This window comes from Mchenga conophoros, linkage group LG9 (assembly GCF_057382185.1).
Source record: "Mchenga conophoros isolate Kocher_MC1m ecotype Shallow Benthic linkage group LG9, M_conophoros_male_GT1.1, whole genome shotgun sequence".
Classification (NCBI taxonomy): Eukaryota; Metazoa; Chordata; class Actinopteri; order Cichliformes; family Cichlidae; genus Mchenga; species Mchenga conophoros.
The window spans coordinates 21,199,132-21,225,335 of record NC_140534.1 but is presented as its reverse complement, the minus strand read 5'-3'; the positions used below and the strand labels follow the sequence as shown (position 1 = coordinate 21,225,335).

The 26,204-nt window shown below is 41.2% G+C and overlaps 1 protein-coding gene across 4 annotated transcripts in view; it reads right to left on the bottom strand.

Annotated features, from left to right (window-relative positions):
* asap1b (ArfGAP with SH3 domain, ankyrin repeat and PH domain 1b) overlaps window positions 1-24,997 on the bottom strand; it is an 83,611-nt gene extending 58,614 nt beyond the window's left edge. For all 4 annotated transcript variants that reach the window (XM_085286907.1, XM_085286909.1, XM_085286908.1 and 1 more), the window contains exon 1: window positions 24,251-24,997. In XM_085286907.1, coding sequence (XP_085143033.1) covers window positions 24,251-24,376 — 126 coding nt within the window. In that variant the 5' untranslated portion in view covers window positions 24,377-24,997. The remainder of the gene's footprint in view (window positions 1-24,250) is intronic.
* Window positions 24,998-26,204: the final 1,207 nt, after the last annotated feature.

Below are 26,204 nucleotides of genomic sequence, written 5' to 3'. Positions count from 1 at the left end.
CTAGCCGGGGGCTAGGTCACTAGCGCCGTGAGAACACCGGACTCCCGGCAAATTGTTTTCAAACCCACCGCCGTCTTTCACGACTCAGGTTAAATATATATGAGTCACTTAGATAAATTAAAAACGTTGTTGTTTGGCTTTTTTTTTTTTTTTTTTTTGTATTTTATTTGTTCCTGAGTAAATCGGTTTGGCTGAGATTAAAGTTATAGTTTTTACACAGCTGAATAAACGTCAAGCAGACAGCTGATTATCAGAAGTGTGAGATGCTGGAGAATATACTCCAGTGTCCTGTTATATTTTAGATAGCAAGGAGTTTATTAAACTTTACCGAAACAATCTGCAAATTTCATTAAAATTGAATAAACTATCATCTTGTCTTTATTTTTAGTTAGCACCTTAAAAGCTTAAAGCTGTAAGCTAATGATAGTTATATAAGAGCAGATGCTGCTGGTGCAATAAGCTGTAGTTTTACGTCCAGTGGATGATGATCTGATTAGTCGACTAATCGCATAAATAATCGGTGACTAGTCGACTATCAAAATAATCGTTTGTGGCAGCCCTATTTGACAGCATATCTCATTCTGGACAACGTGTTTAATCGAGTGATAATTCCCTGGAATATTCTAACATAGCACCTTCTCTGTAATTGTTGTTTACCTGTCGTATTTCCCGGGTGACTAATTAGAAGATAGCTTAATAAAAAGGAAAGGTAGATGTTTACTTTTAATACAAGAGATTAGTGCTGCACACGTGGAAAGAGCAGGCACAACAACGCTGAGGTCAAGCATTTATCCCTCTAGTGAGCTAAACAAACTGGATGTGTTGCAAAAACAGCAGCATGAAAATCACCTGTGACACCCTGAAAACCATCTGCCTGTGTGACATCTATTATCGGCTCATTTGCTGCAGGAGAAGCAGAGATAACTGGAAAAACATGCGACGTTCAGGAAAAGTGGACACGCGAGGAACACAAATGCACGTCTGTGCTACCTGCCTCTGCTGAATGATTTAAATTGTAAGCCTGCATTGATCGCTTTTAGAATAATGCATTCTGACGGCACAAGCATTTCCCATCCACCCATTTTAACCGCGGGGAATAAAACCATAAATCTGCCACGTTTTCTCAAAATAGACAATAAAACCCAAGCAAAAAGCTCTATTGCATCAAGGTCACTCAGTTAAAAGCAGAAGCACGTGCACATACACGTATAAACACACACACACCAGTTGGCTAATTAAATTTCACAACATAATTAAGCTGTCCTTGGCCTCCCTTGGACAGTTTTACATGGCTTTTCCCCAATTATGGCAGCAGTAGCTTGTTGCCGCAGGGCCCTTTTTGCCAGGGCTGAGCCCTTTGAACCCTCTGCACATGGGAACAGTCTCTGCAGCCACATACCTCCCCACACAGCCTCATTACTTAGCCCCGTGTCTGTTTGGCTAAACAGCGGTCCAAACAGGCCAGTACAAAATTTAATAAACCTCTAATCTCTCCAACAATGCCTTCGTATATGATATTATCCTGATAATTACTATGATAAAAGTCTTCAAAGAGTATGAAGACATACTTCAATGATGATACAAACATTAGGTTACATATCTTGTAACCCCTGTTCTCTGATAACAACATGTGTGCTGAGTGACTGCCTAGCCTCAAAAAGCACAGTGGGGCTGTCTTATTCAAGTTACAGCTGAGTGATTGCAGAACTGCAGATTGTATCATATTATCATGCAAATCTGTGTGCATGCATGTGTGCAGCTTCATGGTTAAATCTCCCAGAGACCGTAGCAGGAACTACCACAAAAGTGGTTTTGAGGACTTTGTCAAGTGTTTATACATCTACCTATAGAGCGTATTATCAGAGAAAAGGTTGCATTATACAATGTTTGCTGTCAGGGTACTCGCTGCATAAGCTACTTTCACTTGTGCTCATTTCCTTTCTTTCTTCACACCATCAAACACCACCTGTCACCTATTTGTTCTGGTTAAACAACTGAGAGCTTCATCTAAGAAGGTGTTTATTAGTATATAGGCACAGATTTCTGACATTTCATTTTGCAGGAACATACAAGTATAACGGTTTTCGGGACAGTTTTATTAACAGAAAGAAGTAAGCTGTTGATAAACCTGATCGCTGGTCATGGATAAGCGGATAATTTATTACAGAAGTCATTATAAGTGTCTCACAGTCATAACCTCCTCCCCTACTTAGCATTTTTAAATTGTGTCAATAAGTACTCATGGATCCAGCCTTTGATGTTTTAGTTTATCGTGTTCTGTTCACCAAAGTAAACAGAAGAAATACAGCAATCATGCCATACAGTAAAACTCCAGGAATGGGCTCCTGCATGTATCCGAGAGTCATGCAGGCAAACTGCTTGATGCTACAAAGAGTTCTCCATGAAACCACCCTAAGAGGTACTTTCAGCTGCTGGCTTTTGACTCAAACATGTCTCTGCAGTGACCGACACACAACCAGTTAACACCTTTGCACACCATCCTTTACATGTTACTCTGCTGTTAGTCCTTGGCAACCATCCGAGTTGATCAAAGTTATAACACAGAGCTGCAGTGAAACAGTTTCTCATGCTAGTTCTTTATCTTTGATGCTGTTTTACACTGTTACGCCCATCCCTGTTCCGGCGCACTTTTCCGGCGTTTGCATTGGTCACATAGGCTCTGTGCAAGCAAATAGACATAAACGCTGTAACCAAAGAATGAGTATTAGCTTAAGAATCCGTAAGAGTCAGGCTCATCTCCTCTCCTGCTCTCCAACAGCTGATCTTTCACATGTTGGGTGAATGTGCTAACCACTACACCGTGGAGCCCCTTGTCCATGCAGCCACCAACATAGAGTAGTGTGATAGGTTAGCAAAACACTTGTTTTTTGTCTTGACTGGGTTTAAAAATCAAACATCATTACTCCATTTTCTGTTCACTGAGTCTACAGATAGCAGCAAAGCAGTTTAGCATAGCAGAAAAACTCAAAAGACCAGGATATAACCATTTACCTCTCTTCAGATAAGAGAGGTATCAAATAGTTTAATCAAACCACAGATAAGAACAAGTGAAGTTTCATTAACCGGAAATGCTATAAGTTTGCAACATCAACCTTTCTTAGAGAATCACTTTGTGTCTTTTTCTCCTCTTTAACAGCCAAAACTTTACATTCACCACATTCAGCTTTCATTATTGTGCATTTACCATTTTTCTGCTGACATCTCCTCCTTTGATTTGTATAAAAGTTTACCTCTATTTCAATAAAATGTAAACAGAATCTAGTCTATTCCACTATGAAAACATATGAATCTGAATTCGAGTTATCAAACAGATCTTTCAAAATTAGAGCAGAACTATTGCTTTGTGTCTTATACATGCTGTAAAGGGGAATTATTCATTTTTTTTCTAACTGTGCCGACTCCATGTAAGCGATTAGACAACAGATTAGGTCCCCGTAACAGCTGACACGTTCGCTAACAAGCCGCGTTTCCTCTCAAATCGCCTCTCTGCAACATGCCAAACCCCACCCTCGTCGCTCGGATTCGGTCAGTAGATCTGTGATTACTCAGAGGCTATGGTGCAGTGTGCGCTGATTAGGATGAAGACACTAAACAGAGGCTGATAAGGCGGATGACCTATGTGGTGCTCATGTTGAGAGCAGCTGGCACCGCCACCTAAAGGGTCACCCATAATCTATTCAGTGTGTTTTCTTAATTAAATGTTCAGTTTAAACATGAAGAAGAAAAAAAAACACAACGGTTCTTCAAGTATGACGATGCCAAAACATCTGCAGCTGCTCATCTCTCCACCCATACACAAAGTGATGCATGTTGATGAAGTGTTTAATGAGAAAATGAAGCACAGAAAAGAGATGATCCATCCTGGAGATTCCAGCAGGAGTGTCGGGACGTTTTTATGGGAGGTTTGTGAGATATGGAGTCAAATAAGTCAAGAGTTTACTTAAGAGAGATGAAGAAGGGAGATAACACTTGAAAGGAGATTTTTTTTAACCAGCAGCAACACAGAGTTTAAAAGTTCATAAAATGCCCAATTAAAGAAATTCAGACACTTCAGTGACAATTTCAGTCTTTTACGTTTCAACCCTTTGTTGGCCAGTAAACTCAAACTCCTGCAGCATCTCTATGAAAGAGTCACGTACTTGCTTTATGTATAAAAAGAAAGAATGAGCCAATCTCACTTGCAAAAATTGTGCAATTGTTTTCTTTCTAAGGACAGAAAAAAAACAAAGATATTTAATTTGATATCAATCATCAAGATCATGACTCAGTAAGCAATCGATTTACTGTTTAGTTGATACTCTGTAAAAATGTTCATACTTGAGAGCTGAAGGTTTGTAACCTTTAGGCATTTTTCCTTAAGCAAAAAAACGACCCAACCATTAGTTAGTGGATATAAAGTTAGTTAGTTAGTTACAGATAAATTCCCCAACTGTAAATATAAAAGATAAATGGGGTAAGTGATGTCATGAATCGTTTAGCCACTTTTAATAGTTATAACTCAAGACAGTTATAACTCTAGACAGTTATAGACTCTATCAATCATATGTGAGTAAAAGACTACCTAGACTACCTTCAGTAACCTGCTTGAAGACATTACTTCTTCAACCAAAAATTTTGAAGCCTCACACTAAAAAACAAGAAGGTACGAGCACAAATCCTCCTATACTGATATATACAAGATGTGATGACGATGTCCTGTAGTTTGGTCATTCTTTGAAACCCACACATATAGATGCTTGAAATGGACTCCTTGGTCACAATTATTTATAGACACACTTTTCAATTCTTTTACCGACACAAAAGGAATCATTTTAGTACATAAAATTAATTAACAAGTGAAAGTGAAACCAAAACTACTCAAAAACAAAAGCAAAACTAAGTCGGAAACACAGTGCCTCCCAAAGGGGCAAGAAACCTATCGGTCACTCGACAATATCCACCACACCTTACAGTGGTGTAGGTTCATATTAAACATGGCCAGAGACCTTGTATATGCAATTCAGCTCCGTTTAGCCTGCTTTACACCTACTTTCGGGCAGTTTCTTCCCCCATTCTTGGCTCTTTTATATCATACAGCTCAGACACACAGCTGCGGTCGTGAATGCAGACGACCCACCCACCTGCTGCCCAAACCTTTTGTTTGCAAGGGGGCAGCCAGTGAGAAGAACACCGAGTTGAAAGGAGCAGGAAGTCCAAAAAAAGGGCTGCCTTCCATTTTGAACTGTGAATCACGCAAAGTTACTCAAGCAGAGTTCAAGAATAAAAGTAGACAGCTGGAACTAATAGGTCCCCTTTAAAGTGGACCATTATCCTGCAGCATCCATTATTGTGCAAGTGCATCAAGGCTCCAACAACAAAGAAAACTGTGTGCACATCTCTGCAAGGAGAGCGGCATCTGACAAAATGGCAGTGTCTGACATACCAACATATAATTTAAGCAAACAGAAATTTTATAACCCAGTGAAAGGCAAAACACAAACTGTGAGGGCATTTTCAACAACTTTTTCCTTTACTGAAAGTATGATATCTAAAATTTTCAAAAATCACATGAAACTTCTTGGTAATTGCAGCCTTTAAATATTACATTAGCAACGTAAGGGTGGGGGGTGGAGAGTGACCACCCAAGTGACCAAAAAGGTTAATGGGACCGACTTCCTGGCTCCCAAACACCACATAAAAAACACACAGTCATGCCCAGGAGGTCAAAGCTTTGAGGGGGAACTGGTGGCTCAAGTGACTGGGCATGACTGACTGGAGGCTGTCTCAGCTTCACGCTTCCTGCCCGAGGCCTTATCCTCCCTCAGCAGCCCTGCCGCTTCCCCTGCAGCCGTCCTTTGACAGGAAGCAGGAAGCGTCCAGGCTTGTCAGTGTCCTGTCCTGTGTCCGTCTAATGACACCAACTGCTCTCTGCTGACAGCCGAGGAACAGAAAAAATACCCAACAACACAAAAAAGGCGCTTTCTGGCTGTTCTTCTTCATCCCCTTTTTGAACCGTGCTCCTCTCCTCTGCCATGTTTGGTATCACATTGGCAGCAGGATAGCTATGCGGTTACCATAGAGATGTGATGTGGGCGTCTCGAGCAGCAGCTCTATATTCTCCGCCGTGGAGATTGAGGGACGCTGCTCTGACTAACCTGTTTGTCAGCAGCTGTCTGGGCCTCAGTGTTGCCACTGTGACACGTTTCACTCTCCTCCCAGCAAAGAGCGAACACTAAACCTCTCAGAGCTGCTAAAATGTAAATTATTTCCTAGAAGAAGAAAACAGGAAAAGGGCACAATTATCAAAGGACTTCCTCAGAGTTCAGACATCTGCAGTGGCATTTCTTTTTTTATAACATTATCCACACCAGCTCTGAGTTTTATTTCTGCTTCCTTCCACAGAAATGCTCTTTCATTTCCCTTCTGGACCCAACTGCACACCAATCACTACAAAAACACACACACACAAAATGAGCACCTGTTCATCATAATGTATATCAGAGCAACGAATCTCGCCTTGCTTGTTTAGTCATAAAGATAAAGTCATATAAAAGATAAGTCTGTTTGTCTGTCAAGTAATTTTGTCTGCCTGCTGGTTGAGTCTATGTGGCATGACTCAAAAAGCAGGAAGGGCGGGGAGCCGTTTTCATTGGCAGGAAACAAATGCACATCCCTTTCTCTGGCCTGCAGCCGGAGAGCCCATCAGCGCTCCAAGAAGAATGGGAAAAATGAGAGGATGCAACATTTCCAAAAGCAGCTGAGGTCAGATGGCCTATTTCTCACACAAAGGAAGAAAGAGAATGATCAACTGCCAGTGGTTTTGGTTTTGGTTACGAGGTGCATCGGGACGACCGCATGACTGATTGGGTGTATCTGACACAGCAACTGGATGAAGTTAGATCTCTTCTACAGCTAACAGAGAACATTTTCTCAATGGATTCCATCAAATCAATATGCTAATAGAAACCTATGGAACCACATCTGATCAGTGGAACAAAATCATTTTATTCAAATCAGCCAAATTAGAGAGAAAATCTATACATCCCTAAATAAGAAGCAGCTGCAGTGCAGTCAGTGCCAAAGCTTGGCCTGCACACACACACGGACCCACAGTTTTTAAAACACACAAGCTGATGCATTGCAAGCTACGTTCTGTTTTAACAATATTTCATATATCAGCTTCACTTCAAAACTAAAAGGATCGCAATGTTTTTTCCCTGTTGGAAAGTGAAGCCAATGCATAAAAGGTGCCGTAAACCTGCATTCCTGCTAATGGCCTGCAGGGTCGACTCCTCGAGCTGCAAAAAGAAGTAAAGTAGTGCAGAGGTCTATGAGAAAAATCAACCTTCATATTCCTTCATCGAAGGCCTCAGCTTGCTTTCGCAGATTAGGTTTATGATCTCAGTTGGTAGTTTTAAATTTTAGTCACTTCAATGTGGTTGTCTGTCTCTCTGTTAGCACTGGAATAGACTGGGAACTTATCCCGGATGAACCCCACCTCTTGATGGATGGATGGATACGATGCTGATCTCATAGGGTGGGCCTCCTGTGTGACTCACAAATAGCTACCCTATGAACGTGTCCATGTGTTTCTCAGTCAGAGCTTCCCCTGGCTTCTCATAGCCTATCAATTGAGCCGGCAATACTTGAATTACATTCTGAGTCAAGAAATATTTATTCAAGAATCACAAACAGCGACCAGAGCGCTCGCCACGGCCGCTTCGCTCCTCCTCAATTTTTAAAGTTGTTTTGCATAACAAGCACATTGACCAAAGAATGATTCCAAAGACAGGATCAGCTGTTCTTGAAATATAATTTTAAAGACAGGGTGTTTAAAAATTAAAGTATTAAAAGCTTCAAAACACTAACATGGAGACGCTCAAAGTCCTCATCTTGGGACTTTGTGTCACGCTACTACAGCTACGTTCATCCATATGGACGGATGGGTGGAGCCATCTGTTGCTTGAAGGGAAGTTGTGAAGCATCAAGCTGACATGACTGAAAAACTTTGGGACACTGCACACACATGTGGTAATGACCTGTCAATCACAAAGTAGGCCCACCCTTATCTGTACCCTAGTTTACCTCCTTTTTTTGAGACCTTAAACTCATCACCATGAGCTGTATAGGCTCTCACTCTCTCTCCCTGGCATTATTAAGATCTCCCCAGTACCCTTAATGATGAGTTTTGACACCTCAGCATCTGTCAATAAAGGTGCGGTTTGAGGACAATTTGACAACAGCTTCTGGGGTTTTCCAAGGGTAGCTGCGTATTCAGAGACCACCCTCACTAACGTCTGATGCACACCCAGTCACTGTGTTTTGTGAGCAGGCGTGAAATATGAGACACACTGCTCAGTTCACAAAAGATCTCCAAAATAGGCTTTGAAGAAGTAAACAGTTAATGCACTTCCACACTGCCTTTCTGGTGGCTACACCCATCTTTTAAACACGGTGAAAGCCTGTAACACTGAGCCTTCTCCGTCTTCCTTTCGATTAGATGTTCCAGCAACAAAGCTCATCGATGCGATGCCTTTCAGCCGCCAACTCTCAAATTCCCATTTGAGAAGCAGCAACGTCCCATTAGCAGTCGAACGACCCGCAAGGAAGCCAAAACCACAGTGAAATCTCAACAGTCGCTGCTGTCGGCTGCAACACTACATGAGAATAATGTTCCCTTTAAAAAATAACACAGACTGTGTTGAATTAGAAATATTAGGGAAAGGAAAGAATAATTGCTTTAGGGAAGTCTGTGGTTATATAAACATGAGCTGTATGCTGTTTATGGGCAACAGCATTCAAAGCTATCAGTGTCAGTTTTTTTAATGGCTTACAAGCTTGTATCTCTTACACAAATCTCCACCTGCTAATGATTCTGGTCACTAACATAAATAATAAGGCCCTGATATTACTCCATGACGTATTGCTGTTCGCTCTCTCTCAACACTCAGAGAAAGGAGCTGTTCAGCCGTGTGCTTTTCTGCAGATTTGCGAAGGCCACGCGGAGGATTAAGCCAACTTCCTGAGTTGCAAGGACTCTTTGCTGCAGATCTCCAGAGGCTCACGCACACATGCTTGCGGCCGGTGAAAACTCAAGCGGTGCACGCTGCAGTATCACATTCACACATCATTTGGCGGCTTCCCTCCACTCTGCTTGCTCTCACGCAGCCCACTGCTTGTTTCTCGAGCGATGTTTTCACAATCACACCTACGCGCTGCTGCAATCGACTGCACTTACCTAACATCAGACGAGCAGCATACTTTTATTTGTTTATTGTGCTTCTCAGTCAGGAAGTCATTATTCATGTGAAGCAGCTGTTAGATTACTATAGCGGGAGAAACTCACAGCTGATGATTAAAAAATGGCAGCTAGCATCCTTTTTGTGTAGGATTTGATAAAAGAAAGAAAACAAACAGCAGCAGAGCAGAAAGGTTGTTTGCTTCAGGGCAAAACTGAACCTCAACCGTGGCAAAAGCAAGGCTGCAGCAAACTCTTCCAGCTGATGAAATGCCAAATAAAAACAAACAACACTGAAATCAACAACTATTTTCACCACATACCCATCTGTAGTTCATTTCCTTGGCTAAATTACCGTTCATTTAATCTATACGTGTCCGGGGTGATACCTTCTGTTCGACCAATAGCTCAAAGACAAATGAGCTGCATCAAGGAAATAGTTGACATTTTTTGCTTAAAAATAACAACAACTAATCAAACAATTGTTTTTAGCGCTAACAGCAAACAACAGTCACAACAAGGCGTTGTGTCTGCAAAGAAGGGTTTGCAGAATCCAGCAAAGAGCTTCAAGTCTGCTGCACTGCAGTATTCAATTCAATTTTATTTATGTAGCTCCAAATCACAAAAACCGTCTGTCTCAAGGCGCTTTACACTAAGGTAAAGACCCAACAATAATACAGAGAAAACAGAAACCCCAACAATCAGATGACCCCCTATGAGTAAGCGCTTCGGTGACAGTGGGAAGGAAAATCTTCCTTTTAACAGGAAGAAACCTCCAGCAGAACCAGGCTCAGGGAGGGGCGGCTATCTGAGACCGGTTGGGGGTGAGGGGAGGAAGACGGGACAAATGCATGCTGTGGAAGAGAGCCAGCAATTAATAATAATTAATAATTGAACCAATGAAGTAAAATTACTTTTTTTAAAAACATCTTTGGTAACAGGGGGCTTTGTTAACCATTTTCCCAACTGCTTATAAAAATTGGAGGTCGTCAGTCCTTTCACAAACACACAGAGATTGGCCGTTTGTTTGGATGCGAGTTTGTCTGTTGGCCTATTTAGAATCACTAATTACAGACAACTTTGAGAAAACTGAGACAATGATCATCTTCATCAATCAACATGTAACGTCTGACTGAAGAGTAAGATCGACTGAAGATCACTGCATGAAATCAAGATTTGTATTTGTCACGAAAGACTTCTTTGACCTTGCAAATATTTTAGTCAAGCGACAAAATGCCCTTAAAGATAAGAAAGAGTCCTAGATGGCATAACACCTATCCTCAGGTACGGAAACAAAGCATGGACGATAAACAAGAAAACTGCGGACAGCATCAATGCAGCAGAGATGTGGGTTCATCAGGAGGGTGATTCATCAATGAAAAGACAGGCTAATTAAGAAGTTTTAAAAGAGCAAACACCAAAAGATCTCTATGCAAGAATAAGAGAGAGAGATGAGGAAGATTCATTAGACATGATGAGGAGGGGATGATGGGAATATGATGTCACATCTGGAAAAATCGAAGGGGAGAGAAGCAAAGGCAGAAGGAGAGAAACCATCATTGATGGAATGAGAGAGTGGAGGAAGAAAACACCCATTGAGCTGCTGCACTGTGTGAGAGACAGCCTATCTTGGACGATCATGGCTGCCAACACCATTTGGCACTTAAGGAGGTGAATTAACCCAACAAGCATGACATCGGACTTTGGGAAGAAACCAGAGCTGTTGGAGGCAACTCCACTGTGAACCAAAGTCCAAACCCTGAAACATCTTCCTCCGAGAAAAACAGGGTTTCATCATTTTGTTTGTCATTAAATAATAAAGGAAAAAAGGCTGATTGATCACATTATCTTGTTAAGACCATCTCCTTTAGGCCCTGGATGCCGTCACTCTCACATTAATACGAGCCTTTGTAAGAGGATGATTTTAGGCCCACAAACCTCAGAGTGAGTTGACTCCACCTGAACTAACCGACGTGAGATGATGATGATAACGATAAACCACCGAGGAACAACGCAGAGGCTGTTTTTAGCACTCTGACTCCAGCAACTAACAATCTCTTTCATGTAGAGCATGTAGTTCCTCTGCAGATTATAATCCCCGTCTCTTTAATAACATTTGTCTGAACTGTTGCTTTGGTATTAAAGTCAAGATCTGGCTTCCTCGACTGTGGCAGATAAGCAATCGAAAGCTTGTTTTTTTAAAGCTAAAATGTTGGTTCTTGTAAATATTTGATGTTTTTCTTGGTTTTCTTTGACACTAAACTAAAATAATTTTTGTTTGAGGACTGTTTCATAGACAAAACAGGATACTCTAGTTAATAAATATTTACTATAAAGAATGGGGATGACTGCTCGCAAGCTTAAACTACTGACGGCTGAGATTCTTAAGGTTTTAGCAACAGTAACAAACACATTTTAAATGCATTATCAAGGAGATAAAATCCAGCGTTTTATCTTAAAATTAAATACTCAGGATGTTGATCACTTATAACATTTATCACTCTCAGAGTAGGCAAGAGTCCAAGGCCCATCTCTTTCATAACAGATCAACAGTGCGTGGGTCAACCAAAGAAACATCTAAAATAAACTACTCTAATCTTTGACTTATCATTGATCAGCCGATGAACCTGCCAGCTCTGCTTCCTACCAACCAGCCACCCCCTGTTGTAAATCTTCAGGGCATGCAGCCAAAGAGGGTGATGAAAAACACACTGTATTAGAAGTAACATTATTTTTCCTGCCTCTGAATTCTTGCACAGGTTCTGCAGAGCGCTTCATGGCATTCCTTAATGTTTTTCATACAGTTGAGTCTCGAATTTCACACTTTGCGGGACTCCAATGGGTGAGATGTGAGCTACTCCAAAACCCACAGGTGTATCCACTCCCACGGGCCATTTGGATGCAAAGACATTTGAGCAACTTGATGCACAGATGGACAAAAATAAGCCCCACTACCATGATGTCCAACAAAAAGCCCCAACTCCCATCAATGCTCATTTCCACCTCGATTTCCCCTCACAGACCCGAGCTCTGACAGCTGCTGTCATGGTTTTGAAAAGGAAGTGATGTAAGACTTTCCTATAACATTAAAAGACATCAGAGGTAGGCTTGAATGACCTCAGCGGGGACTCGGCTGTTCTGGGAAAGGTAGCATTCAAATTTGACATTGAAAGTGTGTATCAATTGCTTAGCTGCAATACACACACACACATACACACACACACTCACACACACACACACACAAAGGAGAGAGAGTCCAGGGCCAAACACCATGAAAGCTCGCAGACAGAGATGCACTGTTTATCCCCGAGGCCACAACAAGACAGCCAGCCGTCACAGGACAACACCGTCTCCTGGTTCTGCAGGCCAGTCTTAGAGGACAACAGTGTTACCACTGAGCTGATGTAATCACTGAAGGAGAAGAAAACCGAAGAGCGAGGAGGAGGAGGAAGAGGGGGAGGATGTTAAGAGGATCTGTGTGAGCTTTGTTACTGTTAAAACACAAGTACAAACCAAAATCAGAGAAAAGGCGGCGAAGGGTCACTACGGAGTACCAGTGTAGCTTATAACTACATGATGGTGTCAGACTGTATTTTTCCCCCTGTGGCTTCAATAAATCAATAAAAGACTAGTTGTATTAATCTAAACCAAAGAGGGTGACCGCACACCACTGAGGCACAGCAGGGCTTTGTGACGAATGCTCAGACTGTCTATTAGGAATGCTCCAGTTAAGAAAGCCGTTAATGTTAAGTTGCTTTTGCTTTTATTCATCTCTCTTTTCACTGAGACATTCTTTAAACATTTAGCAAAAACAGGTTGATGTAACACAACAGATTAAGATTGGCTACTGCCAGACACTGTGATATAAGCCGATACCAATGTGCATCCAATGTACTGATGCCTTTCATATGACAGTGCAATTTAATGTGCTTATGGAAGCTGTCAGACTCAAATACAAGAGATAGACACAACTGCTGCAAACCAGTGTCACCAATAACCAAAGAACAACAAAGTGCAAGTTAAATGCACCTAAAACAAACCAGGTTTGTTTAACAGATCTATGGCACCAACTGCCTCCGTCCTGATTATGATAACTTTGTTCCACCATGAATACGTCATTTATTATATATCACTGAGGGCTGTGGCAAGTAATATATCCAGTATGATTTGCTAAGTTAGCATTGAATACAAAGATTAGCTGAGAGTCCACTCTGGGGTCTATGTGATGTCACTAAGAGCAGCTATCCCCTAATATGGTCGTCCCAAGCACACAGCTTTGGCACAGAAGCCCCACCCACCTCCTCTTTAAACCTTCATTTTGTGAGGGTCAGCCAATCAGAAGAAAGTTGACGTAAAGGAATGGAAGTTTCACTCTCTTGCTTCGCATGTTGGTTGAATCAATTGGCTCCACCAAGGTCTGAGAGTAGCAATGTGTTACAGTAAATAAGCAAAATACGTTATCTTAATATACTTAATTATGAATAAGAATTAACATAGTTAACGTTATTGGAAACAACCACTGCTGAAGCCTAAATTGGGATAATTCCCGAGATAATTCCTGTGTATTTGTCCTGTCTCACAACAGATGGCTGCCCCTCACTTAGCCTAGTTTTTTCCTGCTAAAAGGGAGTTTTTCCTTCCCGCTGTTGCCAAATACTCAAAGTTGATCATCTGATTGTTGGGGTTTTTCTGTTTCACTCTAGGATCTTTACCTTACAATATAAAGAGACTTGAGGCAACTTTTGTTGTGATTTGTTGTGATAGAAATAACGTAGAAGTTAATAATCATGTAAATCATCATTTCATGCACTTGTATTGCAGCTAGCTAGCTCCCTTCATCGCATGCCATTCCTCATCTGAGATTAAAATGGCTGTCGATGGAGGGGAACTTTAACACCATCCATCCGTGTGAGGAAGGCTGCAGACAGATGTGAACACTGACCCACTCTTCTTTGTCTAAATCAGGGAGAAAAGCTTGGGGGGGGGGGGGGGGGGGGGATCAGAGTGCCAGAGGAGAGTCTGGTCCACAGCTTATCCGCTGCCAGCTAATAGCCCTTGATGATATACGCGGTGCAGCTGCGGCAGGAAGGTAGGCCAACAGCTGTGGCCCACAGACCGATTATCAGATTTCAGCTACAGACGCAAACAAGCCAACAAACAGGCAACACAACACAGTCTCACCTCCCGCTGTGACAGAGGCAGAACAAATTAAAAAATGGCTTCAAGGTTTACAGAGGGAGATTTAAAGGCACATCCCCCGTCTTTAAATGCTCTTTTTTTCTTTTCTTTTTTATTCACCATCACCATTCTGTGAATTCCTGGAGCCTAAAACACTACACATCTTCAAAAAATACAAACAGCAGTTCTACAAATGCTAACACTGTAACTCTAGGGTTTGCATGTTCTCCCCATGTCTGTGTGGGTTCTCTCCATGTCTGTGTGGGTTCTCTCCATGTACTGCAGCTTCCTCTCACATGCAAAAGACATGGATGAGTGCAAACTGCTCATAAGTGTACATGTGAGGGAGATGGGCCATCTTAGCCCTGCCACAGACTAGTGGTCTGTCCATAGTGCTCTAAGACAGCTGGGACTCTTGATTGGATAGGTGGTTAAGAAAATGGATGGTTATAATAGGTCATAAGATTAGAGCCACTGCTTAGGTCTGCACATAGTGTAGTGCAAGCTCTTTGGGGTTACATCAGGAAGGGCATCCAGTTTAAAACTCGAATGGTAGATGGACGCCCTTCCCTGAGTCTGGTTCTGTCAGAGGGGGGGAGGGTCATCTGATTGTTACGATTTTCTCTGTTTTCGCTGTATTATTGTTTGATCTCTACATTACAATGTAAAGCACCTTGACACAACTGTTATTGTGATTTTGCGGTTTATAAATAACATTGAATAGAACTGAAATATAAGAGAATCCATGTGAGTTCAAATATTGCAACTTTGGAAAAAAATGAACTTTATCACTGAAGCCCATCAGCTGGGACTCTCTGCTTGAGGCCAGCTGGAGCTGAATGATCCAACCTCACTTTTAGATGGAGAGGGGAAAAAGTGAGCGAAATCGTAGGACTTCTTGCTAAGCTCTGGTAACACATCACTGTAACTTGATTCCAGCTCTTAAGACTGGCAGAGCCAGATAATCATGGGTTCCCAATGCAACTGCATGCATTCACTCGACGTGAGTGCACCATTACGGTTACCGTTAAGTACCAAGCTGTACTTTTTAGGGTACAAACAGAATTACTTTTGTGCTACCGAGTACTAATTCACACCTACAGTCTATGGTGAATTTTAGGACCACCTCACATCACTACTGCGACATGTTGAAGAATGACAAACATGTAGGGCAATGGTGGTGGCGAGCCAAAAGCAAGCTCAGATGTGGTTACACTTTTCAAAACTCGACGCAGACAAAACTCTCTGCAACGTTTGAAGTGCAGACTACAAAACTGGCCAAGGCAACACATCTAATCTGAGAGAAACAAAGGTCTGTAAGCAAAACTCACAGAAGGGAGCAAACGTTAGAACATCCACCATTAACTGATAAGAAGATGAACACAAGGATGATGATGATGAAGAAACTTTTAGTGAGGCATTTTCTTCAGGTATTAAATCTGATGAGTATTCATTTGACGGACAAACTGTTGTCAGAGAAATGGGTGTTTAAACTTTGGATTTTTACCCTGACTGCACTTGAGTTTTTTAAATCAGCTTGTTATTTACAGTAAACAGACATGTAATGTGAGCTAGTACCTCTAAAACCTTGGTATGCAACCATAACCACTAATAGACTAACACTACAGCTCACTATTCGTTGTCATTAAAGTTTCAACTCAGAAGTAAAGACTTTGCAAGAAAAAAAATAGAATTTATTATTTCAAAATGAGTAAAGTATTAAATAAAGGTACTGTTGGGTGCTGATTTTCAGGTATTGGTACAAATGTTAAAAGGTACCCCTAATTTGAAAACCTCTTGGTGAAAATAGTAATAAAGCTCACATCAAGTTCAGTTTTACCCAAATAAAATCTACATTTAGCTCATCTCATCTGTTAGCAAACAAAAATAGCAAAAATAAGCTTAAACAGGGTCCCATTTATTCTGTCGTATATAATCCACCTTCATCTGCTTCACACTCATCAGGAGGGCTGGAGGGTGTTATAGCTGTCATAGAGCGAGAGCCAGCGTACACCCTGGACTGGTCGTCCAATCTGTCACAGGGCTAACACCGATAGAGACAACCATTCATGCTCACATTCACACCTACAGTCAATTAAGGTTCCCAAATTAATCAATTACTCATGCATGTCTTTGACGATTCATGTAATTTTTCTACTTTCACAGAAAAAGCTTCTATTAGCTTGTCAGTTATTACAAAACACCTGGTACAAACACGGCAGCCTTATAAGATACAGGCAGCTCGCAAGCATCTAGTGCTACCCCTCTAAAGGCACCCAGAAATTGACCAATCAGAAGAAAGTAGACTTTAGGGAGGAGTCCTTAATATTTTTTATTTTTTTTAAAAATCATACAAGTGCTCGTTAAATGAACGTAACTCTGCGACCTCTTGCGCTACAAACAAAATTAAAGCAGTTTCGGAAAGAAGAGAAGACGAGCTTCACAGGAATATTGGGTAGCACAAAGCATTAGACAAAGCATAGAATAGAATAGAAAGCTAGAATAGAAAGCTCTAGAATAAATCCAGAGCTTACAGTTTTAAGAGCTGTAATATGACTGTATTTATAACTGTAACTCTGCAATATTTCTACACAAAAACCTGCAAGGTTTGCTTCTTACAGTTTACAGATCTTTCTAAACACTTTTATATTACACTCATCTCTGGGAAATGCAGCTGAGGAATACCAGGGCTTTTACTGCGAACTGAGAATCCTGGAAGCATCCACTTTTAAATAGCGCGGTTTAACTGGAACGAGATGTCATGTGAGAAACGGTGCCAAGAGATGAAAAATGCTGCCATTCTCTCAGACCGTGTGATTCATTGGGTTTGGTGACACAGGGGACAAATGATGAATAAAAAGCCATAACTTCAGTAATAACTGAATGTGACACTGCTGTGCTCACTGGCTGTAAATGTTGCAGAAAGCAGCCTTAAACAGCCGGCACTCCGTTTTGTTATGTAAAGCCAAGTAGTAAAAACTTGTCTCCTCCTTTTGAAATATTGAACGCTGAGTAAAAAAGTAAAAGAAGCTGAAGCACACTGAGACAAATAAGAGGAGCTTTCAGATAAACTGCTGATCAAAGTCTACTGGGTTGTTTCTGAATGTGGGTGGAAGCTGCCAACTCGCTTTCTAAAGCTAAACGACCAAATATATGAGAATAAATCTTTTATTTGTGGTGTTGCTGAGGCAGCTGATCCCGTGCTGCTGGACTGGATGTCACATGTGACGGGCTCAAGCCTCACATGACGGCGTCTCACCCGGGCTGTATCCTCAGGTGATGTTAACGTTTCAGACAGACAGCTTGAGGATTTTAATCGTTAAACGCTGCATGTTTTACTTCCTGCTCTGCTCTGAACTCAATGACAACGTGATGATTATGTGATTCATTAAAAAACAAACAAACAAACAAACAAACACAGTTGAGTTCTTTAAAACATGTTCTTTAAACATCCACAGATGTTTTATTGGGACCAAGTACACTTTTGTTGTTTACTTAGTGACTTTTACTATGTCAATGTGTGAATCGAGGAGGGGTTGAGATGCTAAATCCATTTCCTACCTCATGTAATGTAGCTGTGACTCAAGGGGACTCCGCCTACTGATTCCTCTTTTTATGTTATTCTTATGTCTTATATGTTATTTTGCTAAATTAAATAATTAACTAATTAAAACACTAACATTTGTCAAGTTGTTAAGTTTACATTTATTTATAATTACCAAACAATAAATAAATTAAATTAATACAAATTGATATCTTTTATCTCAAGAGAAAGCCAAACCAAATTTAATTGTACTTTCATGTATAATAACAATAAAGATGATTCATTCATTCGGTATTGTTGCGTTTTCCATTGTCTACTGGACAATCTGAAGGCATTTTTTTAAAACATGAGATTGTTTAATAAGGTCTTTTTTATTACTCCGATTTTTATAATTCATTAAATCCTGACATTTACTTTAGATTTGCCAAAAATTAGACACTTTTGGAGAGCTGTGTCAGGAAGGAAATTCAACATAAAATATGTGCCAAATCAAATACGTGGATCATCAGCAGAGGCTCGGGTTAACAGTGCGACCGCTGGTACTGTTGACCAGCGGGGTGCCGGTGGAAACTGTGGGACTGTGACTAGTAAGGTTCCTGCAGCTTAAGTCAGATTTTATACTTAAGGTTTTAATAATGCCGCATCAAATTTATTACCAACACAAAAATCAAACAGCATTAATTAGTTACACTTGGAGACACCAGCTGTTTGTTTCTTGTGGTTGTGAGAATCTCAACAAACATTTTTTATTTAGGAATTTACTAGAGTATCTCTATAATTTTGAAAACAATCCTTATTTTTCCGCATACAAGGCCTTTTTTAAGCAGCCTTCTAGTTTATCCACCATCAAAACCAGCTGTTTTAGCTCATCTACCGTTAAGTCCGCCAACGCCTTAAAACGGCTTTCTTCTGCTGCTACAATTATGGATATCCACTTTCTATGACATCATACAGAGCCAAGAATAGAAAAACTGTGCGAAACAGTGTTAAGATAGTCACTCATATTACCTGTACCTATGTTGACTTTGCCATTTGAAACTTTAGCCATATTTAATATAAGAATTTAGCACTGTAGATAGTGTGTGTGTATAGTATATATTACCATGGTAAATATATGACTTACAAATTAACAAAGAAAGGCATATCAAGTCTAGTTAGATTAGAATCTGCATTAATCCAATAAACTGGTGAAAGTAGGCTGTCTTATAGGAACATGCAGGCAGTTTCAGCCTGTAACATCGAGGCTCTAATTTGCCTCCATTCCCATCATGGCATCGTGCATAGTTTAAAACACTTCCTGCACAAAACACACCGAGTCTCATGCACTTTTGCATGGTCCCAGTTTCAGGTCAGTTTGCAAGATCCTCACTTTTTCAGATATCGCACCTGCCCTGAGCATTCCGTTTCTCTCTTTTTTTAACTGTATATTGAAAATATAAACGTCAGTGTCAGAAAAACTAAGGTTTTATTTTTAGGCCAATGAATTCGCTGCCTTTTGAGACCATTCAAGGACCTGCACGAACTCTGTCATTATTAGCGTTGATTTATGTCTGAGTAAGTGAATGCAGGAGCTACTGAACAGAAATAGTGACAACTAGGCCTCCTACACTGCGCCAAAAAAATGAAAATAAAAAATGAATACACTCAGTCTGACTGCGCCTGCTTGTAACGCATAAATAATTTAAAAACAGTTTTCAGCTTCAGTTGTCCTTCTCTTCCCTTTTCCCTGGTGTTTTGCAACCTTTTATGACCTCTCACCATCACCCATCGTGGATATTCATAACACACATGTAGCTGAGCATAAAATATATTATTCTGTTGCATCAATAGGTAAAAGAAAAATATATATATACTCCACAGGGAATCGCTGAGAGATCCGAAAACTGAGTCAAGTGTCATATAAAATGTCTTTCTGTAAATAGAGAGAGGAGCTGTAAAGGAATGGCAGGAATGTTAAGTCTGTTTCTAGCAAAAAGAAAACAATATGCGACTCGCACACTGATGAGTGACGACTCCAGGCAATGATTTTCATTCCAATATACATACGCAGTGGTTTGGAATAAAACTCCCCATTCATTTATTTCTTTCTTCTTTCAAACGTTGGATAGCATCAGAACCTGTGTCTTCGAGGTTAAAATGCTGCGCCTGAAAAGGCTGTTATATAAAAGTAAAAGTATAAAAGGCCCCTGCCCATTAGGTCAAGCCCAGCCATGCTTGAATAGAGGGACTGTGAAAAGTCAACATTTTTCTGGTCAAGCCCATGTGATGTGGTGTGAGAGGCATGCTCAAAGGAATGCCTATGCAGTGAGGGTTTCCCTTGTATCGCTGCTGCGGCTCTCTGTGGTTTTAGGAGAGCAAACCCAGTGACGCAAAGTGCCATCTGTGGGGTAGAGACAATACAAGGCCCCTCAAGGGAATAGCAAGTGCCCGCTGCTAATATTAACTTACATCAGAGAGGGTATGACAAAGCAGGAGCAATAAGCTGCCGCATTTTTATATAAGCAAATGTCAGGTTTGCTGCTCTCTGCTGCTGAACAATCTGTGCCGTGGTATTTTTAGGGAGTCGAGTTATTTGGTTTGTTCTTTCATTTTTTTGCTGTGTATGGAGAAAATTTTTAGACACACCCATCCGCACATTATCACAAGGTTTACACTGATTGTTGAGCCGCACTGATGAACACTTTCATTGCTAGTTATTTTCCCTGTTAAGGAGTGTGATTTTTAGTAATCTTACAATTCACAGTGTGAGACTCGAGTCTTACTAAACTAAACTGCACCAAAAAAAAGACTGCATCGTGATACCTACTGACTGAGGGGATGGATTTTGGAGCTCTATTCTTTGTCTCCATGCTACATTCCCATTGACTGAGTCACGATAAAAGCCGGGGGAAACCTGTTACAACAAACATTTTATTTTCTGTGCTTCACTTTTATGTATTCTGCTTGGGTTTGTTTTAGTTTTACCCCATCTGGTGCCAGTAGATAGCTGCCCTTCACTGAAACTGGTTCTGCCAAAGGTTTCTTCCTTTTAAAAGTGAGTTCTTCCTCCTCACAGTTACCACAGCTACTCTCGCTAGTAGAGGATTCTGATTGCTGGGGTTTTCTCTTTTATATTGTAGGGTCTATGCCTTGAAATATAAAGCATCTTGAGGCAACGCCTGTTGTGAATTGGTGCTATATAAATAACTGGACTGGCAATCTAAGGTTGCACGAGTGTTACAAAGGCCCAACTCTGAACCCGATTTACACAGAATGAGCGTTGACATTGGTCTTCTTTTTTTTTTTTTAATTATGGACATCCTAAAAAAATAAAATAAAATAATAATCACAATCATAAGAAAATTAATAAATACAAATAAGCTTTGCTTTGGAAAAGAAACAACAACAAAAAACCACTCAAGAACTTTTTGCTGAGCTGTACTGAAAGTGTGATGCACATCACAAACAGAAACCTTTTTGAAAAGGTCCAAATTTTAATTTGAAGGTGAACAATCTCCACTTTCAGACCATGGGTGACCAAAGATATCACAAGGAGGTTTTTGTTGCAGCACCATATACCATGTACTGCAAGCAATATCACCTGACAACTGCCAGCAACCAATCAAAATCAGCCAGGGAACATTTTTCCCTTGTGACTGGTTGTGGTTCTCGGCTTGTGTCTGGGCCTGCGCAACTGAGGCTTGACATAGGTTACCTGATCCACAAATTTATGAGCCAACTGTACAAATTCACCTAGGAACCACTCGGCAACCAGTTGGGGAAACTTTTTTCCATACCAACCAGTGGTTGCTAACCTGTCTCTACGTAAATCACGTAAACATTTGAGGACATCCTTCAAAAAAAAAAAAAAAAAAAAAAGGAATCTCAATATTTTGGGGGTTTCTCACTGCTGGTCAGACAAAACAGGATACTGGAAAACATCACAGTGGCCATTTTTCACAATTTCCTGATGTTTTTCCAGCCAAATGATTTGCCCCGACAATATTTCAAGTTAATAGGCAGTTGCAGCTGATAAGAAATTGAAATGAGTGATCAAACTTAAACAGCCAAAAAGAAGAAAGAAAAAAAAACTCATCCCCACACTGTTCGACTGCCAAATGCTTTCTGGGAAACACTGCTCAAACAACAAAAACAACACAGCAATAACTGCTTTGCACCAACAATGACCGCAAAATAAAAGCCAGACACATCAGCCTGTTTCCGGTCTGCCACCCACACACCAAATGCACACAATGCCCCCCCATCCTCTGTGTCTCAAGCAGCTGAGACAGCGAGCCAGGAAGGTTATTTTTAAAACTTTATCTCAACATCTGACTTCCCATTGTTTTCCACATTTCTGCACTGATCCAAATGTAAACAGTAAACATCTACGAGTGATCTGCTGCGGCCACAGGGAGAGAAAATTTCTGGGGTGGAGGTCCATGAGTCACGAATACTTGTGTGTCACTACGCACTGATCAATTATTGACATATGGTGTTGAATTAAGACGATATGATGCTCCGGCAACCCCCCCCCCCCCCCTTCTTCTTTGCACCTCCAGATGACTCAACGGAAGCACACAGAGAGTGACAACTCTCCTGCGGGGTCAACTCACCCCCTCAGGTTACAATATTAAATATTCACGCCGTACCTTTGCATAATTCACCATGTCAACATACCAAGGAAATGACTTGGAGAAAAAGAGGGCTGAATGCTTTGAATTGAGGACAAAAGCTCCAGAGCATTTTAAACAAACTCCTCTTCAGGCACAGTGAAGCTGAAGGCGGTTTTCTGTGCATGATGCAAGTGAGTCCCTGCAAGACTCTGCAGGGATCAAACAGGGTTGCTAATTCAATAAAACAGACATGAATCTAGAAGTATTCAGGGCTTTAAGCTGGCTGTCTGCTCCCTGTGTCTGCCACAGCCTGATGGGTGTATCCCAATCTGAGTGACCCGCCAGGCTCGTTTTCTCTGCCAGGAATGTTTCAGGCGCATCTCGCCATTGTTTAAAACACTGAAAAGCATGTCGCTCGCTCTTTGGTGCCAGTTTAACGGTTCTTCCTCTGTCACGTGATCTCGATGCAAAAGAAAAGAAAAAAAATTCCAGAGCGGCTACTGAAGCCCAGCGCACATGGCGGCCCTCTCTAACAGATGTTTTTCGTTTGTGCTGCTGCAGTCTCTCAGTTCAGAGGCACAGAGCCAGAGAGGTGATTCATGATGCGAGCCTTCTTGTTACAGTCAGCAGACTGAGAGACGGCTCCAGGTTGAGAATAAACACGAGCCCGGCTCTGTTTTGGTAGATTTCCTATTGTTACGATATGATAAAGCTGTAGAAGAAGACATGACAGATGGCACAGATTGTGTGCTTTTATATGTGATTTTGTATATTGGAGCAAGGGGACTGGGCCTGTGCTTTCTCCTCCACACTCACCAGCCGGCTCATTTTCATCCTAAATGGAAAGCTGGTATCACACCGAACGCTCCTGCAAGCCTGGAGTCATTCACGTCTGCAGCTAAATGTGCTTCAAAGCGGGAAATGAGGTCACATTTTAGCATTAATGGTCGGCGGTGAAGGTGTTCGCTCCCCTGGTTTGATGCTCCATTTAATCATGGCAGGAAGAAGGGAGGCAAACACTTCACAGCTCACCTGCCTGACCTGATTACACCTCTTCCTGCATGATCAGAGGTGACACAGCATCGCAGCGTGTGACTTTGGGTGTGTTTCCCCTGCAAACGTTTTCTGCTTTTTTTTTTTTTTTGGAGATACAAATCAGTGTGCTGGGCCTGTGTGACAGCAAGGAATGAGGAATAACACAGAATCCAGATCTGAATACTAGGAAAAGGGTTTTCTCTGCTACAGCCTGGCAGCATGCTCTAAAGCCTTGAGTTATGTAATAGTGAACACAGTGAGCTGCAGGCCTGAATGCACATCTTTATATTCCAGCAAAGCCATCCACCCCGTCTATTCTTACTCTTCATATCAAGCGAGATAACACACTATTTTGCATCAGGTCTTAGGCTGAAATAGGTGCACTTTAGGGGCAACAGGTGCAATTATTTTCCCCTTTCCTCTGCGCATATTAATGCATCTGGAAGTCTGAAGGGATTTTAAAAGCTTTCAAACATTACCAGCGGAATTTAAGGTGGATTGCATGCAGCCTTGGCTCTATAAAAAATGCATCCCCGTTCAGAGATGGTGCATTTCGCCTCATTAGTATCATTCTTTATTAAATAACAACAACAATAATATTACAGTCTGTGTGGCTGTAATTATCCATCCATCCTCAACAGGCTCACACCGTGGCCTTACCTCCTCCAGCACATTCACTGTATTCCTGCAGCTCTGCATTCGGGTGGTGAAGCTGGATGTTGTCGGGGAATTGTAATCCTCTGTTGTCTCCGAGAGAAACTCGGACACCGATATTTGATCCGGCATCCTTTAACTGTGAGGGGGTAAATGCCCACAGGAGGGTTGGCGATGAATGCTCAGAAAGACAAAACCATGTAAGATTTAAAAATAGATAGAAAGCACGATGGGGGGACTGTACGGCCGATGGAAAGGCTAAGCCGATTTTTCCCCCTGCAAAACTGCGTTAAACTATCGAGATGATTAAGACGTGTCTTCTTCTCCTGTGACTTCTCAAATGACTTCACTGTTCCCCAAGGGCCCACGGCAGGAGGGAATTTACCAAATATTTGCAGGCTGGGTCCCCCTCTCGATGTGTATTTAAAGCGAGAAGATGTCTAAAAGCGACACATTTATAAATAGTGTCACTCTGCGTCTAACTAAACCACGGAGGGAAAAGCGGCGTAAAGAATAGCGGATGCCCTCATTATGCTCTACAGATGTGCAAAAAGCCGCTTGTCGTCAAAACCGCGCGACGTTACCAGGCTCGGTTTAAATTTTATCATAGTCCACGGTCTGCCGAGTTCGTCTGGTACTTTGGTCCCGTTTTCTTCTGTCGTAGTTTAAGGGTTTTTTAAAAGCTAAACGCTGCCGCAGACACATTCACTGCCACTCTCTCCTGCGCTCGGAGCTGCTCAGAAGCGCTGTCAAGCTTGCGCTGAGACAAAGCGCGACTTCCTGGCAGTAATTTCAATATAAAACACCAGCTAACGCTTTTACATTACGTAAATGCATTTTTAATGAATGGAAAAGACTATATATATATATATATATATATATATATATATATATATAAAAGGCGGTAAGCTTAAAACGTCTAAATATGTGTTTAAGAGACAGATAAGCACAAAAATAACATTTATCATCCATTTTTGTTCAGATTGTTGTCAGTAGAGCTGACGATAGCTTGATTTTTCTATCGTGAATTTTCAGTGTACTAATATAAAACGTATCATAGCGGCTAGTAAGCATTTATAAGGGGAAATGTGTTCGTGTCACATGATTTTTATACTTTTATTTTGAAATTATATTCTACAATATCCGTTTTTTCTGTCCATAAACTGAATGTTTTACAAATATCTCTCCCGCCCACCTCGCCTGGTTGACTAGGACGGGGGGCTGCTGTACGCATGCGTGATCTGGACTTAGTAACTGCAGAATGGTCAATCGGTGTAGCTGTAGGCCTAAAAGGGAAAAGAAATATGTCCACAAACACACGAGTAATTTTTATTTTATGGGATGTTTTTATTCTTGGGTAATATTTTGTAGACTAGAAACCCATCTAAGCACTGTAGGTTCACTTAGCTGCCATCAAAGGTGGAAAAATCGCCAGTTGACTTAATGTCCTTTGGGTTTCCAGTACAGTATTTTCCAGTTTAATTTCAGGATTTGCTCAGTAGCAGCTTTTTAAGTTCACTTACGATTTAGTACCAGCAAATATGTCATTGCATTATTTCCCTAATGCTAGTATTGCTCTGTGGTCCTTGTTCTCGGTTTTTCTTGTAGTTTAGCTTGTTAACTGTCACCTGGGGAAAATGACTAGTGTTACAATGGTTTTTTCAGGGAAATGTGTGTCAGTTTGAAGGTCATCTGTTTGAATATAAAGGTAGGATTAATGTAATAGAGCCTGGTAGACATTTTGCTATTATTTTTATCTGCATAATGTTTGAGGCAATGACACTGATTCCCAGCCATCCCAGGATGACTAAATAGGCCCACTAGGTACAGGTCCACGGGGCCATGATCGGGGGGTTCTGGTCCAGAGGACTGCACTGGTTACAAAACACATCTGCAAATTAGTCCTCTATCACTTTTCAGGTCATAATGACAAGGGCAAAGTATAGTCTATTAACTCCAT